The sequence below is a fragment of the Acanthochromis polyacanthus genome, chromosome 12, assembly GCF_021347895.1.
Source record: "Acanthochromis polyacanthus isolate Apoly-LR-REF ecotype Palm Island chromosome 12, KAUST_Apoly_ChrSc, whole genome shotgun sequence".
NCBI lineage: Eukaryota > Metazoa > Chordata > Actinopteri > Pomacentridae > Acanthochromis > Acanthochromis polyacanthus.
Genome location: NC_067124.1, coordinates 40,113,658 through 40,133,290, shown reverse-complemented (window position 1 = coordinate 40,133,290; position 19,633 = coordinate 40,113,658). Strand labels below are relative to the sequence as shown.

At 36.9% G+C, this 19,633-nt stretch overlaps 1 protein-coding gene across 1 annotated transcript in view; it reads left to right on the top strand.

Moving 5' to 3' along the window:
• Positions 1–19,633, top strand: part of LOC110954951 (glutamate receptor ionotropic, NMDA 2D) — a 108,557-nt gene that overhangs the window by 75,542 nt on the left and 13,382 nt on the right. Inside the window, 7 exon segments of the mRNA XM_051957386.1 lie at positions 453–606; positions 2,066–2,191; positions 4,472–4,701; positions 5,621–5,781; positions 8,696–8,765; positions 9,760–9,877; positions 19,329–19,564. Coding sequence (XP_051813346.1) covers positions 453–606; positions 2,066–2,191; positions 4,472–4,701; positions 5,621–5,781; positions 8,696–8,765; positions 9,760–9,877; positions 19,329–19,564 — 1,095 coding nt within the window.

The window sequence follows — 19,633 nt, the reverse complement described above, 5'->3', positions numbered from 1 at the left end:
TATGTCTCGTTTTTATATTTTGTCTTGTTTTTTGTCCAACTTTTGTTGCTTTGATCACAAAGTAAATTCCTCTGTGGTTCAGTTCCAGGTGACTAAATGTTGTGTTCCTTTGTCGACACTCTGTGATCTGGAAGTTGTAATGTGGAAATGATAAACTGAGGATGAATGTTGATGAAATTGAATTTATTTTTCTGAAGAAACTTCAGATTGTTCATGATGTTTACTAAGAAGATAATTCTTTAATGTGAATTTTTTGCACTAAAACCAGGAACCATCAGGAGTTGTGGTTATTTTAAGGTTATCATGCTGCTGTTTTACTGGTCCGATCCACTGGAGACTTGAACCTGCAGTCAAATCTGTGGGATCGTGATGGAAAGAGAATCCAGAATTGAGGGAAACATCGCGGCATCAGTCAATCTGTTTCCTTCTCATCCCTTCTCCTTCTCCTCCAGGTGGTGTACAAGCGAGCAGACATGGCCATCGGCTCGCTGACCATCAACGAAGAGAGGTCGGAGGTCGTGGATTTCTCTGTCCCCTTTGTGGAGACGGGGATCAGCGTCATGGTCTCCCGTAGCAACGGAACAGTCTCACCGTCCGCCTTCTTAGGTAGGAGTCCGTCTAAACAGGATCTAATCTGTCCAATCGAAGTGTCGAGTGTGCAGAAAAGCTCCTCGCTCTCTGGTTTGCTGCTCTTTACATCAAGATTTTTTTTATTTTTTCTTCTTCTCCCAGCTCCTTCTTAACTTTTACTTTCACTCCGTCAGCAGAGTCGGGGCTCCGGCGGGAGAACGCTGTTATTGGCCTGTAGACCGCATTGAGATGGTTGTAAAAAAAATAAATAAAAAGAGTTTATGGACTTCTGGAGATTATGTTCGCTCCAAAGGTTCCTGTTTTCACTGCGTTAAAGCCTCGTATCTGCACCTTTATCCCACATAAGCTGCCAGGTTCCCGTCCTTTCTAATGGTAATGAATGAACAACAACAATAATTTAAGAATGCAGCATGAAACGCTTTAACTCTGAACCTTTTATACTGCAGTAGAAAGCCCTGCACCTCCATGGAAACAGCAAAAGTAGCATTTCTAGGATTATTTGATTCACAAAATGGTAAAAATCTCCATTTTCCCATCTTTTCCTATTTAATTTTTTCTCATTATATAAAATATTTCTTTGTTCATGTTTCACGTTTCTCATTTCATGTCTCATTTTTTTTGGGAGGGGGGTTAATTTTTCCCATTTTGTGTCTCATTATCCAATTTTCTGTCTCATTTTCTCATTTTGTGTCTCATCGTTTCTCATTTTGTGTTTTATTTCTAACATTTTGTCTCAGTCATTCTGATTTTGTCTAATTTTTTATCATTTTGTGTCTCACTTTTTTCATTTTTGTCTCATTTTGTGTCTCATTTTTCCTATTTTGTCTCATGTCCCCTTTTTGTTTCATGTTTCTCATTTTGTCTTGTTTTTTCCACTTTGTGTCCTATTTTTCCCATTTTGTGTCTAATTTTTCTCATTTCACTTTTAAATTTTTCTAATTTTGTGTCTCATTTTCCACATTTTGTGTCTCTTTTTTCCCATTTTGGGCAATGTTCTGGTAATTTTGGGCATATTTGTGTCATTTTGAACCAGCTTTTAATTTTCATTCTTGACCAGTTTTAGGTTATTTTTGACTAATTTCTCAATAAGTTTTGAAAACTCTCTGAATTTTTGCCCATTTTTGTCAAGTCACAGCTGAGTCCATCACGACTTAATGCTTGTATTTTGAAGCTTAGAATATTTTATTTTTTACAGAATCTTTTTAGTGTAAACCATGAAGGTTTGGCAATTTAATTTAAAAAAAAAGTGGAATATGTAATGTAATTTTCCTGATGGACCGTGTGTTGCACATGATTGGTTCAATGATTGTCGGAAAGTTGACATTTGTTTTGGTTTTTACAGTTTTTTGTTGTAATTATTGGTCTAATTGTGAAACTTTTATCAGTAAAGCATGCCTTTCAAACATTCCGGCAGGTTTCAGAATTCAGATATTCCTAATTTTCTGAGTTTTTTAAACTCCTCTCATTTTCTCAGAACCCTACAGTCCAGCCGTTTGGGTGATGATGTTCGTCATGTGCCTGACCGTGGTCGCTGTGACCGTCTTCATCTTTGAGTTCTTCAGTCCCGTCGGCTACAACCGAAGTCTGCAGACCGGCAAGAGTGAGTGTCCAATCAGAGCTCATAAACGCTGCAGAATTCAGTCCATCAGACGGACAACTGCTCCTGCAAAACTGCTTTGTGTTTTAAATGTTTCTTGCTGGTCAGCTGCTGGGAACTGTGGCCAGTTGAATTTCTTTGATGATTTATTCCACAAAAATTAAAAAAATAAAAACAGGAATCAACATCCCCAAGATTTTTCGCTTCAGTCGAAATATTCATGAATTTTTGCCACGTCACTGTTGGTCACAGCTGAGTCATTTCTGGCTTCACAGTTGCACAGAGCATCACATAATTTTTTAGTTTTTACACAATCAAACTGATGAATTTGGTTTGTTTTTGACACATTTTTAAAACAAATCTAAAGTGATATATATATATATATATATATATATATATATATAAGACATATAAATTAATGTAGAATGGTATTTTTAATTAATAAAAGATAATATGCCTGAAAGGAACTGAAACAGAGAGGAACAAGACAAAGCTGCAGGAATAATAATGTATATTATATGAGGAAAATAATGTGTTTTTGAACATTAAAGCAGGTAAATATATTCTAGTTGAAGACAAAAATGCAAAAACAAACCTTAGTCCTGCTGATTTGTGCCAATTTTGAGGTGTTATATTATAATATCTATCAAGATATTATGATTTTAGACAGATTTTGATTCAATTTTTTAATTTTTCCAATACAAAGGCTCAGGTGTTTCGCTTAAAGACCATCGTAGAAATAAACTGATGTGATTCTGGTCATTTTTAAAAAAGATAATATTCCTTTAAAGGAGTTTAAATGAACAGGATCTTAAAAAAAACTGCATGAATGCATAAGTTCAGGGAAATAATGTGTTTTTGAACATTAAAGCAGGTAAATATATTCTAGTAGAACCCAAAACTACAAAAACAAACCTTAGTCCTGCTGATTAGTGCCAGTTTTGGGGTGTTCTATTATAATATTTATAAAAATCTTAAGATTTTAGGCAGATTTTTACTTGCTGTTTTCAGCACAATAACGCACCACAGATGCTTAGTTAAAGGACTGTTGAAAAAATCAGTTTTTACAGTTTCCAGATGATAAATTGATGTGATTTTGGTCATTTTTAGAAAAGATAATACGCCTTAAAGGAGCTTAAATAAACAAGAGGTAAATTTAGTTTAGCTGCTACGTGATCCTACAAATGACCTCATGGTGCAAATCTCTACTGAAAGGGATAAAAAAAGAGTCTTTTTTTACGCGACAGGAACGAAGCGGCGGAGATGAGAGCGAACGAAGGGAAACATGGGAGGACGGCACAGAGGTAGAATTATGTAGAGCGCAGCGATCATGCAGGAGAAGAGGCGATCGGGCATCAGGCTCGCTGATATCACAGCGCTGCAAACCACGCTGCTGAATAACAAACGGCTGCTTCAACATCCACAATACTTCAACATGCCGAGGGGACACAGTTTAGGATTCAGAGCAGAACATCGGCTTCATTTACAACCCGACAGCTGACCGGCACACGTTTCCTTTTTAAAACATCAACAGAATCACAGCAGTTTATCGGAGTTTCAATTCTACGATGGTCCTTGAACTAAACACCTGCGCCTTTGAGTTGAAAAAGAAATACAAGTCTGCCTGAAATCATTATATTTTTATAAATATTATATTATAACACCTCAAACTCGGCAATAATCAGCAGGACTAAGGTTTGTTTTTGTACTTTTAGGTTCAACTAGAATATATTTAAAAGTTTTAATGTTCAAAAACACTTTTAAAAAAAAAAAAAAAGACCAAAATAACATCAATCTATCAGCTGGAAAATATAAAAACGAATTTTTATGATGGTTTCTTGAACTAATCATCTGTAATGTGCTGAAAACAACAAAAAAATCTGCCTTAAATCATAACATTTTTTATAAATATTAAAATATAACACCTCAAAATGGGCACCAATCACCTGGACTAATGTTAATAATTGTATTTTTAGGTTCTACTAGAATATATTTAATTGTTTTAATGTTCAACAACACATTTTTTTAAATGACCAAAATGACATCAATTTATTAGCTGGAAACTGTAAAAACGGATTTTTACGATTGTCCTTAAACTATTAACCTGAAATTTGTGTTGAAAAAATGTAAAAGAAGTAAGAATATGCATAAAATCAGCATAACTTCATCACTATTATAATATAACTCTTCAAAATGGACTCTAATCACCTGAATGAAGGTTTATTTTTTTTTATATTTTTGGGGTCTACTTGAACACACTTTCTTTGATTCTCTTTCTTCCAGAGTCTGGAGGCTCCACGTTTACCATCGGGAAGTCCGTGTGGCTGCTCTGGGCCATCGTCTTCAACAACTCGGTGCCGGTGGAGAACCCGAGAGGAACCACCAGCAAGATCATGGTGCTGATCTGGGCCTTCTTTGCCGTCATCTTCCTGGCCTCCTACACCGCCAACCTGGCCGCCTTCATGATCCAGGAGGAGTACATCGACACGGTGTCAGGCCTCTCGGACAAGAAGGTACCCCGGTGCCAGTTAGCCTCTAAAATGGGTCAATTTCATGCACAACACAACGCGAGTTATAAGGGGAGCAGAATTAACATAGTGTCTCATTTTTCTTATTTTGTGTCCCATTCTTAATATTTTGTCTCATTATTATCATTTCATGTTCAATTCTTAATATTCCGTCTCATTTTCTTTTCTCTCATCTTTTTTCTTATTTTGCATCTCATTTTTCTAATTTTGCATCTCATCCTTAATACTTTGCACATAATTTTTCTCTTTTTGTGTCTCATTCTTAATATTTTGTCTCATTGTTATCATTTTATGTTCAATTCTTAATATTCTGTCTCATTTACTTTTCTCTCATCTTCTTTTCTCATTTTGCATCTCATTTTTCTAATTTTGCATCTCATCATTAATATTTTGCACATAATTTTTCTCTTGTTGTGTCTCATTCTTAATATTTCGTATCTCATTTTCTAATTTCATGTCTGATTCTTCATATTCTCTCATTTTTCTAATTTTGCATCTCATTTTTCAAATTCTGTATGTCACCATTAATATTTTGTACATCATTTTTCTCATTTTGTGTCTTTCTTAATGTTTCATCTCATTTTTCTCATTTTAAATCTCATGTGTAATATTTTCAAATTTTCTCATTTTGTCTCATTTTTCTCATTTCATGTCTCATCCTTCATATTTGTGTGTGGTTTTTCTTATTTCATGTCTTATTCTTGATATTTTGTGTCTTTTTATAGCCAAATCTGACATGTTCTTGAATGTTAAATTGATTAAAGCACATGTGGAATTTAGAAAAGGAATAAAATCTCATTCCACCAGAGATGTGCAGCGTTTAAAAGACACTCCTGAAAGCTCGTCTGTGGACAGAAGTAGGTCAGACAGATTGGTGAGTCTCAGGCTTCGTCTGCTCTGCTAGTTTCAGCATCCTGAGGAGCAGTACCCACCTCTGAAGTTTGGAACGGTGCCCAACGGCAGCACCGAGAAAAACATCCGCTCCAACTACCCGGACATGCACCAGTACATGGGCAAATACAACCAGAGAGGGGTGGAAGATGCCATCCTCAACCTGAAGACCGGGTCAGTCCACCTGCAACACCTTTCTGCATGTCCTAGCTCCTCATTTACACCATTTATTTCAACATCTTCTGCACATTATTGTTCAGGAAGATTCCTCAATCCATTACAAAATTGCATTTTTTTTAAATGTTCTTGCTTGAAACATACCACTTTTTTGCCCGTACGTGCTTCTGAAACACAAGACAGGGACAGGAAAAATGTTCAAATATCAAACTAACCTTCTGAACTCCAAAAAATGCTCGACTTCTGCCTCATTTTTTGTCACTGTGCTTCATTTTCCTGCACCTCTGCGGAAACAGAACAACCATTAAGGAAAGAGAACTCATAAATGTCTCAGAATGACAGAAATGAGAAAAAATAGATGAAAAATATCAAGAATGAGACACATAGAGACAACAACGGAACAAAAAATTAGAAAATGGAGACACAAAATGTTAAAAAAAACACAAAATGAAAAAAATGAGACGCAAAATATTAAGAATGAGACACAAAATGAGAAAAATGAGACAAAAATATTAAGAATGAGACGTGAAAAGAGAAAAATTAGAGGCAAAATTTTCAGAATGAGATACAAAATGAGAAACATTACAGGCAAAATATTAAGAATGAGATATGAAATGAGAAAAATGAGACACAAAATAATGAGATACAAAATGAGAAATCACACAAGAATAGTTGAATTAAAAAAATATTTTACAAAAAACACACATTTTGGTTGATTTGTAATATCACAGAGCAACAGTGTTTAGGATGACCTTCTGAGCTGTAAAAGAAACACGTCAAAGACAGAATTTGTCTCAAAAACAGGATTTCAGAGAGATATTCGATTTGTTTTGCTGCTGTTGACCTGATCTGACCTAGAACTTTGCACTTCATGGAGGACTTTTGGCCTTTTTTAAAAACTTACCCTGCAGCGCTTCATGAAACTTGAGAGTTCAAGGATGGATTTGGCTCCGTTTTGGAGAATATTCAAACTGTCCGAGTGAACCGAGGTTAACTTCATGTTCACTCTTAACCTACATGGCCTGGAGATGTGCAGAATATCTTTAAAAGTAAAAAAATAAAAAGTGTTGTTTCTCTGTGAATCCTCCAGAAACAGAACCTCCTCCAGACTCCTCATGCCACTGTATGAACTCTAATAAAAGTGATAAAAGAACATTTATCACGTAAACGACGTAGCAGCGCTGGAACTTTTAATAATTTAAACCCATCAGTGAAACACAACTGCTTTAAATCGACACTAAAAATCTCCTACGATGACTTTTGGTCCATTTATGATCTGATCCGCCGACAATCTGTGATTAAATAATCGGGTTTTCATTCATCTTAAAGGACTTTTTAAAGATGATCTGAATAATAAAAAGTTCCCTCTTGACCTTGGAAGTAGCAGTTGACATTAAGGACAAACGATTTTGGGAAAATTATATTTCTGGAGTTCAAAACTAAAATAAAAACTGGAATCCACATGTCCAACATGTTCTCAAGATTCCACAGATGTTAAAACAATGGAACAAAAAAAGGCTAGAAATTTACCTAATTCCGCTTTTAATTAGATTCTGCACTCGTCTCTGTAAAAATATTTTCTGCAGTTCAATCATTTTGTGTTTCATTTCTGTTATTATTTGTGTCATTTTTGTGTCTACTTTTTCTCATTTCTTGTCTCATTTTTCTCATTTCGTGTTTCATTTTTAATATTTTGTCTCATTTTTCTCATTTTTTGTCTCATTTTTCTTATTTTGTGTCCCATTTTTCTCATTTCGTGTCTCATTTTCTCATTTTTAATATTTTGTGTCTCATTTTTCTCGTTTCATGTCTCATTTTTAATATTTTGTGTCTCATTTTTTTCGTTTCACGTCTCATTCTTAATATTTTGTCTAATTTTTCTCATTTCTTGTCTCAGTCTTAATATTTTCTCATTTTGTCTCATTTTTCTCATTTCACGTCTCATTCTTAATATTTTGTCTAATTTTTCTCGTTTCATGTCTCATTCTCAATATTTCATGTCTCATTTTTCTCATTTCGTGTCTGTCTTAATATTTTGCATCTCATATTTCTCATTTCGTGTCTCACTATTTATATTTTGTGTCTCATTGTTCTCATTTCATTTTTCATTCTTTTTTTTCCTGCTGTTTTTTGTGCTCCATTCTCTTCGACCAACATTTCACATCTTCTGTCGCGCTTCGTGCCTTCGTGTTCGGATTCTCTCACCTTTCCAGTCTCACCGCCCACTCAGAGCAGCAGCTTCCTCTAGAATCTCCATCAGCCGTCATGTGCCGGATAATCCCAGTTTACTTGCTCCTAAGCCCCTGTCATCACCCCTCCTCTTCCTCAGCGCCTCAACAATTAGAACTTAACAAGAATGAGAAACTTCTCCTCTTTTTTCTCCTCTCTCTGTTCTTTATCTCCTCCTTCCTCTTCGCTGCTCGGCTGCCCTCTCACGTCTTCGTCTTTTTTTCTTTCCTCTCTCTTCGGTCCATTGTTTGCCTCCCAGCGAGCTTCCTCCTCGGCGTGTCTGTATTTAAACTTTATAATCCTCATCACTCTCCGGCTCTATCCACGTCTTTTCCCCCCTGAAGTGTGTAAATCTTTCCCCCTCTTCCTCTCCTCCTGTCACCGCAGAATAAATCCTCCTCCGTCGCCACCTCCAACTTCCTCTTCCTCGCACATCTTCCCCCTGATCTCTCTCTTATTTTATTCTCCTTGTGTTTTCGCTCGCCTGCTTCCCTATTCCACCCGTCCTTTTTCTTTTCTACCTTGTCATGATTTAACTTTTTATGCCCTTTTCTATCATTCTGTGTGCTGCCTGCCGTATATTTCTGCTTCCCAGGTACGCCGGCTCTATATGAGCTCCCCTGCCTCGGCCTCAGCTCTCTCCATTAAATGATGAATGAATTCTCCCTTGATCCCTTTACAGGAAGCTGGATGCTTTTATTTATGATGCTGCAGTGCTGAACTATATGGCCAGGAAGGACGAAGGTTGTAAGGTGAGGACGAAGCTGCAGCAGCGCTCTGAACACCGTAGAAGAAAGTAAAGATCGCATTAAAACACGGTGAAAATGCAATAATGATGGAATAATGTAACGTACAAAACACATAAATAAACACAACTCGCTCATCAGGGATCCAGGAAGTCCTTGGATTTATTTTAATGTACATTTGTGGAATCAAAACCTAAAGCTCTAAATAAGTCAGGCTGATGTCCATTATTCATTTTGCACCATTTTAAAATGAAAAATCATAAGTAAAGTAAATAAACTTAAGAAACTGACAAAAATCTGTATAAAAAGATAGAATACAGAAACGCTGAAAAAAGAAACACTGAAAATAGATAAATATTTATAATATTTTTGCACATTATTATTATTATTATTATTATCATTAATAATAATAATAAGAAGAAAAAGAATTCCACAAATGTATATATTGAAATCTCAAAAATCTAATGATTTATTATTAGAAACAGAAATGTTATTCTATTTTTTACAATGTTTGATGGTAAAATTTAACTTTTTAAAATTATATTTAAATCATGAACACATATTTATATTACTATTTTACATTTATTATTATTATTATTATTATTGTTTTTATTTTTGATTCCACAAATATGAATATATATTTGTGTAGTAATAATAATCATTAAATATCAGCATAAAAGATGGACTACAGTAACATTTGAATAAAAACAGAAACTGAGAAAATACCATCAAATATCTGTTAAAAGGATAAATTAATATTTATAATATTTACAAATTATTACTCTTAGTATTAATATTATTATTATATTTAAAATAATAATATTAATTTTTGTTCTTGATTTAAGTACAGTTTTTTTTAAAAGTTTAGTTTTACCATCAAGCATTATAAAAAATAAACTAAAATAAATGTTGAAATGTATATTTTTTTTACACTGTATGTTCACCATGTGTTTGCCTCTTTGGTATTTTTTTTAACATCCGTTTTCCTGTCCTTTCCAAGGTGATGACCATAGGCTCGGGGAAGGTTTTTGCCACCACAGGCTACGGTATCGCCCTGCACAAAAACTCACGCTGGAAACGTCCTCTTGACCTGGCACTGCTGCAGCTGGTGGGAGATGGTGAGAAGATGGATGGATGGATGGATGGATGATTTTGGTTTCTTTTTGCCTTTATTTTGGATATTTTTGTCATTGTTCATTAATTTTCCCCAGTTTCTTTGGCAGCTTTAGGTTGCTTTTGTGTCTTTATTTTATTGTCAGAGCTGAAACTAAGGGTGATTTTAATTGCTGATTAATCTGTCGAGCATTTTCTCGATCAATCGATCAATGGTTTGGTCACTAGAATGTCAGCAGATGGTGAAAAATGTTGAGTGAGTTTTCTTTTTTCATCAAGTGGCAAATGTTTAAGCTGATATTTGCCTTATTGCACGTTGCAACGTCGATGCTGAATCAGTATATCATGCAGAAATTACACCTCGGCCTCTACTGCTTCGACCATTCATTTTAAATTCTGCCTTTGTTTTGGAGTTTAAACTGTCTGAGCAACAATTTATTGCAGCTGCATGAGATCCAAATCCATAAATAAAACACCAGGCTGTGGCTTCGCCCCATTTTCACAGATTTGGTTTCTTTTTGTCTTTATTTTGTTCGCAGAGCTGCTGCTAAAAGTGATTTTTCATTATTTATTAACCTATGGAGTGTTTTCTTGAGGAATCGATCCGTTGTTTGGTTTCTAAAATGTCAGAAAATAGCACAAAATGTTGATCATGGTGTGAACTGTGAGAGTTTCTTTCTGTGTCAAGCTGCAAATATCATTACAAGATGGTGTGTTTGAGTAAATATTTTCTTATTGCACATTGTGATGTCGATCATAAATCGATGCATCATGCAGATATAATGGCTAGGCCTGTTGTAAAGTGTTGGAGAAACAATTTAAAGCAACTACATGGCATCCATTTCGACAGGTTATGGTTTTATTTTGTCTTTATTTTGTTAGTAGAGATGCTGCTAAAGATGATTTTTTTATTGTTGATTAATCTGTGGAGGATTTTCTCGAGTAATTGATCAATTGTTTGGTTTCTAAAATGTGATAAAATGGTGAAAAATGTAGATCAGTGTTTGTTGACGTCCAAAATGACGTCCATGAAGCCTTAAATCAGAGGAAATGGTGGTTATTCAAGGAAAATGCGAACTTTAACAGTTGTCTTTTTGTATCAAGCAGCAGGAATAGTTACAGGGTGATGTGTTTGAGTTAATTTGCTTTACTTTGAATTAATATATTGTGCAGCTCTGATGTTTCTTCCTCTGCTGTTTGATTTTGACTGTTGTCTTTGACAATGTGTCTTTCACAGTCTTTTGAAGTTAAAAACCGTTGGAGCATCGATTTTATGCAGCTGCATGACATCTTTTGTCCCATTTTGGCAGTTTCTGGTTTCTTTTTGTCTTTATTTTGTTAGCAGAGCTGCTGCTAAAGATGATTTTTCATTATTTATGAACCTGTGGAGTGTTTTTTGAGTAATCGATCAGTTGTTTGGTTTCTAAAATGTCAGAAAATAGCACAAAACGTTGATCATGGTATGAACTGTGTGAGTTTTCTTTCTGTTTCAAGCTGCAAAAATAGTTGCAAGATGATGTGTTTGATTTTTTTTTCTTATTGCACATTGCGATGTCAGTCATAAGTTGATACATCATGCAGATATAATGGCTAGGCCTGCTGTAAATTGTTGGAGAAGCAATTTAATGCAGCTACGTGACATCCATTTTGGCAGGTTTTAATTTTATTTTGTTCGTCAAGATGCAACTAAGGATGTTTTTTTCTTGTTGATTAATCCGTGGAATATTTTCTCGAGTAAATGATCAGTTGTTTGGTTTCTAAAATGTGAGAAAATGGTGAAGAATGTAGCACATGTAGCTGTCTTGAATCCCATCAGCCTTAAAAAAATCAAAAGAAATTCATGGACTATTCATGGAAAACAAGATCTTTTTTGTATCAAGCAGTGGAAATAGTTTGAGGATGATCTGTTAGCATAAATGAAATTTGTGAGGTATATGATAAATTGATAATCGACATATCACTTTTTAAAACGAGTCTCTTGTAGTCTTTTGGAGTTAAAAACTGTTGCCGCATCGATTTAATGCAGCTGCAAGGCATCCTTTGTCCCATTTTGGGATTTATTTGGTTTCTTTTTGCATCACTTGGAGGATTTTTTATCATTTAGTAACCTGTCGAGTGTTTTCCGTGTCATCGATCAGTTGTTTGGTTTCTAAAATGTGAGAAAATGCTGAAAAATGTTGATAAATGTTTTTGTATCAGAGGGACTTCTTTTTATGGAAAATGCAAATCATCAGGGTCATCTTTTGCTATCAAGGAGCAAGAACAGTTTCAGGCTGATGCGGTCGAGTTAATTTGTCTTTTGCATGTCTCAGAATAGATGCTGAGTCGATATATCGTGCAGCAGTAAACCTGAGTTTCTCTCACTTTCCTCGTATTTTTCCCCCTGCTTGAAGTGGTAAAAGAAAAAAGGATTTGCTCGTGAGTCAGTGTTGTAAAGACGAAGTCACAAGTTGTCAGATTCACGCTTCCTGCAGATTAGCTTAGAGTGACACCGAGGAAGAAGCACCTGAAAACGGGCCGAACACGAGGAGAAAACAGAGCACTAAATAACTGAGATCTTCATTATCGCTATTAGTCCGGCAGTCTGTTTTTAGCCATCAGTACACTAATGCTTGATTGTCATTTTACACAGTTCGCCACACGCGTTTATTGTCTCAATCGGATGCAGCTTGTCTGGCTTTCCGTCGTGTTTTTAAATCAGCTTTGCTCGTGGCGTGGCGGACAAAGCCCTTTAGCTGTTTCTGGCACGCACTCGCTTTAGCTGCTTACACACTGATAATGCCAATTTGGTGCCAAGATCTATTAAATAAGACTGAATAGCTGGACCTGAGAGGAAAGCAGCGCTCCAGACGGGCCTGACACCGGCGGTTTGTTGTTTCTGCTAATTCAGCCAAGGACGGATGCAGTCTGAGGATGTAGCTGAGGGTTCTGGTTGTGTTGGAGTGGATTACTAAGGAGAGGATTAGTTTGTTTGGATGTAGAGCGACGTGGAGGAGAGGGAGGAAGGATGGGAGGGAGGGAGGCTGGCGTTCAGACGCCTTCATCTCGAGGACTCGGCGTCACACCTTCAGCCGTGTTACTTCATTACTGTGAGATTCTCGGAGCTCGTTGTTCTGCAGCCGCCGGTGATTCCAGAGTCGCTCCACTGATCTCAACACAACTCGATGCTGATGAAACTGCTGAGTAGCAAGATTTCCCCCCTCTTATCAGATCATTTTTCTTTTTTTGCATAAGTATCATGAGAATATATTATTCAGTGAGCAGATATTAAAAATGCTTCGTGGCCGGCAGGGCGGTGTTTCTGAGAAATCTTGTGAGTTTTATTCTCATATCGAGCTGCAGAAATAATTGCAGAGTGACATGTTCGAGTTTATTTGTCGTACTTCAAATCATGATGAAGCCATTTATGTTTTCTCGCACAATAGATAAGTTGTTTGGTTTCTAAAATGTGAGAAAATGGTGACAAATGTGCTAACATAAAACACCATATTGGTAGTTTTTGGTTTCCTTTTGCTTTTATTTTGTTAAATCTGTTTTCATTAGTGATTAATCTGTCAAGCATTCTTGCAATTAATAGATAAGTTGTGTGGTTTCTAAAATGTGAGAAAAAAATGGGAAATGTGGACCAAATTCAAGTTAACATTTAAGAAACCTGAAGTTAGAATGAATAATGATTATTCATGGAATATAAGAACTGTGTGAGGTTTCTTTTTGCACCAAGCAGCAAAACTAGTTGCAGGGTGATGTGTTTGAGTTTATTTGTCGTACTTCAAATCATGATGAAGTCGTATATATTTTCTCGCACAATAGATCCGTTGTTGAATTTGTAAAATGTGAGCTAATGGTGAGAAATGTGTTTAAAAAAAACACCGTTTTGATAGATTTGGTTTCTTTTTTGCCTTTATTTTGCTATTAGAGCTGTTTTCATTAATGATTAATCTGTCAAGTTTTTTTCTCAGGAGTAAAAGATCAGTTGCGTGGTTTCTAAAATGTGAGAAAATGTTGAGAAATATGGATCAAACTCAAATTAACGTTCAAGAAGCGAATGAATAATTGCTTATGGGAAATAGGAACTGTGTGAGTGTTCTTTTTTCATTAGGCAGCAAAAATAGTTGCAGGATGATTTGTTTGAGTTTCTTTGATTTACTTTAAGCCACGATGAATCTGTATATTGAGCAGGTGTAACACCTCTGCCTTTGCTGCTTTAATTTTCATTCTTCTTTTTAAAATCTATCTAACATTCTTTTAGAGATTCAACTTATGCAGTGCAGCTGCATGACACCTAAGTCTTCAAATAAAACACCATTTAGCCTTTATTTTGCCAGTAGAGCTGTTTTCATTAATGATTAATCTGTCAAATTTTTTCTCACGAATAATAGATCAGTTGTTTGGTTTCTAAAATGTGAGAAAATGGTGACAAATGTGCTGAAATACAGCACCAGTTTGGTAGATTTGGTTTCTTTTTTGCTTTCATTTTGTTAGTAGAGTTGTTTTCATTAATGATTAATCTGTCAAGTATTCTCGCGATTAATAGATCAGTTGTGTGGTTTCTAAAATGTGAGAAATGTGGCTCAAATTCAAGTTAACATTCAAGAAGCCTTAAGTTAGAATGAATAACGTTTATTCATGGAAAATAGGAAATGTGTAAATTTTCTTTTTGCACCAAGCAGCAAAAATAGTTGCAGGATGATGTGTTTGCGCTTATTTGTCGTACTTGAAATGACGATGAAGCGGTATATCTTGCAGGTGTAATGTCTCGGGCTCTGCTGCTTGAATTTTCCTTCTCTTTAAAATGTGTCTCTCGTGGCCTTTTGGAGTCCTCTGCTGCTTCTGTTGTTTCCCAGAAATCTTGCAGAGAGGTTTGCCATGTTGCGATAAAAGCGCGGGACTGTGAGGGTCACGGTTTGCTGCTCGGCATCTCTGGATGCACACAATGCAAACTCCGTATTTACATATCGCCCACGCAAACACAGAGAGCCAGAAATACGGCGTCCTTTATTAAACGATGTCTTTGTGCCACGTGCCAGCTGTGTGTCGGCAGCGTCGCCAGCTCCACCTGACCCGACCCGACACACCTGTCAGGTTTGGCAGCGCTGAGCTGGCTACGACTCAGAGACGGAAATCACAGGAGAGACTCAGCGAGAGGAGATTTAAAGGAGGGAGATGAGGAGGAGGAATCACAGAGGGCTGAGCGAGAAGACGGATTAGTGTGTCAGCAGGAATGTGGAGCCCAAAAGTCAGAGTTTTCAGTGTCACAAAGGTTTAACCTGCTCGATCTCTATGGTAACTGATACTGCAGATTAAGATCTCCATGGTAACCGATGCCGCACAACTATATCTCCATGGTAACTTATGCTGCAGAGCTAGATCTCCATGGTAACTGATGCTACAGAGCTACATCTCCTTGTCGTTTTGTGTCTTATGTCATTTTGTGTCTCGTTTTTGTTGGTTTGTCTCGTTTGTGTTGTTTTGTTCCCTGTTTTTGGCATTTTGTCTCGTTTTTGTCATTTTGTTTCCTGATTTTGTCGTATTGTCTCGTTTTTGGCATTTTGCTTCTTGTTTTTGTCATTTTGTGTCTTGTTTCTGTTGTTTTGTGTTTCGTTTTGGTCATTTTGTGTCTCGTTTTTGTCATTTTGATGTTTTTATGTGAACGGAGCTTGAAACAGAACATTTGAGTGAACACAGAAGGTTGATTATCACCTTCTGTTGTCTCTGACAAAGGTTAGCTTTAGCCAGGAAAGTCTGGAAGTGTTGCTTCGTGTTTCTGGAGTCGACTGAAATTCGTCTGAAGCTGCAGAATCAGACCTGAAGCTAACCCGATCAGCTGCAGCTGAAGGTCATGACTCCTCAGCCGGAGTCGAGCCTCAGCGTGTCGGACCGCGTGTTTGTTTCCGGTTTGTTTCCTGAGTCGGCAGCTCGGCGTCCATCTGCTGGAGGCCACGGCTGATTGGCTGACGATGTTCTACAGGAGACACATTATCCGGATCACACAGATGACTGAGCTAACGACGACAGGAAGGCCATGGCTCCGGTTCTCACCGAGTCACTCCACAGCTTTTAACCTCCTGAACTGAAGGCAGCAGTTTGTGGAGTTTTTAATTCACTGCAGTGGAAACAGAACGACATGAAGGAGGAGAACTTTAAAACTGGAAGCAGTAGAGTAGTAGAGACTAAACTCGATCCTCTACAAAGATGTTTTATTTTCTCACAACTTCTCAAGTTTTCTGTCACATTCTTGTTGTTTCATTTCGTTTCTGTAGAACATTTTTATGTCTGTCTGGTCATTTTGTTTAATTTTTTTGCTATTTCTTCTCGTCTAATTTTCTGTCTTTGAGAGTTTTGTGTGTTTCAATTTTCATTTAAATTTTTCTGTTTGTGGTCGTTTTATTTGTTTTCTGTTTCATGTGTAATGTTGTCGTCTTTTTGTTTTCTGTCTCTTCGTGGTCATTTTGTGTTTTCTTTTTGTCGTTTTGTGTCTCGTTTTTGTTGTTCTTTGTCTCGTTTGTGTCGTGTGTTTCATTTTTGTAATTTTCTGTCTCGTTTATGTCATTTTGTGTTTCATTTTTGTCATTTTCTGTCTCTTCGTGGTCGTTTTGTGCCTCGTTTTTGTTGTTTTCTGTCTCGTTTGTGTCATTTGTTTTGTTCTTGTTGTTTTACGTATCATTTGTGTCATTCTCTGTTTCTTTCAGAAGGTTTTCTCTCATTCTGCATCTTTTTTGTCTTCTGATTGTTGCATTTCTCGTTTTTGATCCATTTTGTGTTTGGGTTTTTTTCTCATTTTTATTTTTTATTTTCAGAAATTAAAAGAAAAATAACTAATATTCTGTGTGTTTTGTGCCAAAAGCAGTTTTAAGTTGTGGTTAGTCTGAGGCCTGAGCAGTGGGGATGAGTGGGACGGACCAACAGTAACACAAATAACTCACATAATTAACTCACCTCACGTCGGCTAAGGCTGGATTCTGGATCGTATTTCCATTCAGCAGCAGGATTTTGTCACCACTTTCTTTCACTGACAAGAGATCAGTGAAGAACCAGGGAGGGAAGATCTTTAAATATAAACATGTGGAAGGAGACGGTGTGTTCCCGTCCGTAAGTCCTCCCAAATCCTACAAGTTTCTGGTTGTTTTTCTCTGCCGTCGTCTTTGCAGTTCTAGTGTTAAAAACCACGAGAAATAAAAATACTAAAGTTGAAATATTTCACATCAACTTGTCCAATGTTTTTCAAAGTGTCCACAGACATAACCAACACTGGAAGAAATGGAGGCTCAACAAGACATTTGAGGAAACTCTGATCCACGTTTTTCACCATTTTCTCGCACTTTAGAGACCAAACAGCTGATTGATTTATTGATTTGAGTCATTTTTTAATATAAAATCAGTCGAAATTCAGTGACTTCAGCTCCTAAATGTGAATATTTTTTGATTTCTTTCCTCTGTGACAGTAAACTGAAGATCTTTGGACGAAATGAGACATTTGAGGAAACTCCGATCCACATTTTCCATTATTTTCTCGCATTTTAGAAACCAAACAACTGGTTTATTAATCAGTTTGAGTCATTTTTAATCAAAACAGTCTAAACTCTGTGATTTCTGCTCCTCAAATGTGAAATTTTCTGGTTTCTTTCCTCCTCTGTGACGGTAAATTGAAGATCTGTCTTGTCTCATTTGTGTTTCATTCTGGTTGTACTATAAATACATATTTCATAAAATAATTAAAAAAAACATCTCTGGAGAGCTTCTGTGAAAAGAGGGAGAGACAGAAGAAAAAGTAATAAGCAATAAAACATCATTTTATTAATTTAGGACACATTATTTAAATAGAAATGAAAAGATTGTGCTCTGTAGAGAATTATCTCTGAAAATGTTGCAGAAAAGCCTGGAGATGCTCAGGAACCCTTCGTTCAAAAACGAGACACAAAACGACAAACACGAGAAACAACAAAAATCAGGCACAAAATGGCAAAAACAAGACAGAATGCGACCAAAACGAGAAAGAAAACAACCAAAACAAGACACAAAATGACAAAAATGAGACAAAACAGCAAAAAAGAGAAACAAAATTACAAAATCCAGACAGAAAACGACAAAAAAGATACACAAACCCACAAAAACAAGACACACAATGACAGAAACAAGAAACAAAATGACAGAAACGAGGCACATGTTAGACTTTGTTCCATCTCCATCGCCATGGTTACACCATAGTGTCCGTTAGCTTAGCGGCTTCCTGAATGGATTGTGGGTAATGCGGTTCCTGCCTTTACATCTCTGGAGCCTCTGACCGTCCCTGCAGCACAATTAACTGATTGTGATCTTCTGCTGACGTGTTTCCGGAGAGTTTCTGTGTTTGTCATGAAGACACGATCTCCCAGCATCCTCTGCCTCTCATTTCCCCCGACGCCGTCCTTCTCCTCCGCTGGTTTCCAGGTCTATCCGAGCCTCTCCTCCTCATTTACTCGGGGTTACGGCGCTGAGATTAGGTTGTCGGAGCCGTTTTGTCTCACCGTCCCTGCTGCTCTCCTCTGGCTGCTGTTCTGGACTCGGCGTTCGGGTTTAATGACATCTGACCTTCAGGAGTCACCTTGGATGAGGAGCAAACAGCAGCAGGAGGTGGAGGAGATGATTAGACTTCTGTCCTCCTCTGTGTCGCTCTCATTTATCCTCAGTCTGTCTGTCTGGAGAGCAGCACCTCCTTTGTTTTTGTTTTATCATCATTTTCTTAAAATTTAATTTTGTTTCTCTTGGTCGTGCATCTGTATTCTCTTTAGATCAACTTGTCTTTCCATAAAATCTGCAAAAAACTACCCAATGTCTCTGATAAAACCTGCATTTAAAAGCTTCTAGCAGCATGATTTGATGATATTATGCAAAAATTTTGAGGTAAATATCATAAAAATACGCAATAAATAAGTGATACAGAATATAGAGAGGATGCAGTCTGCAAACTGAACTCCAGATTTCACACATTTACAGTTTTAAACATGAAATATGAGCAGAATAGACGTGATTTCCCAACAAACAACAAAAAACAGAAACAAAATGACAAAAACGAGACAGAAAATGACAAAAACAAGAAACAAAATGACAAAAATGAGACACAAAGCAACAAAAATGTGACAAAACGCCAAAAACAAGAAAGAAAATGACTAAAACAAGAAGAAGAGGTGTGACATCCCGACAGACAACAAAAACAAGAAACAAAATGACAACAATGAGACACAAAAGAACAATCTAATATTTTCCTTTATTATCAAAACAACTTGTCATGGTCTACAAATGATCTTAAATTTATAGATTTACTCATTTACAGTCTGCAGTTAATGTCTTCTCTGGAATTCTTACACTCTGAGGGCCGGTTTTGGACCATGGACCGCATGTTGGACACCCCCGTTTTAGACTCTGTTCTAACAAATAACCCTGAAATATCCCTTCTTCTTGTTCTTCTTCCTCTTCCAGATGAGATCGAGATGCTGGAGCGCCTCTGGCTGTCTGGAATCTGCCACAACGATAAGATCGAGGTGATGAGCAGTAAGCTGGACATCGACAACATGGCTGGGGTTTTCTACATGCTGCTGGTGGCCATGGGCCTCAGTCTGCTGGTGTTCGCCTGGGAGCATCTGGTCTACTGGAAGCTCCGCCACTGCATGGCCACCAGCTCCGGGAAACTGGACTTCCTCCTGGCCATCAGCAGAGTGAGTCCTGTCTCCTTTAGAACCTCTCTGTTGTGTTAAACCCAAGTTTTTACCGCTGCGCTCTAAGAA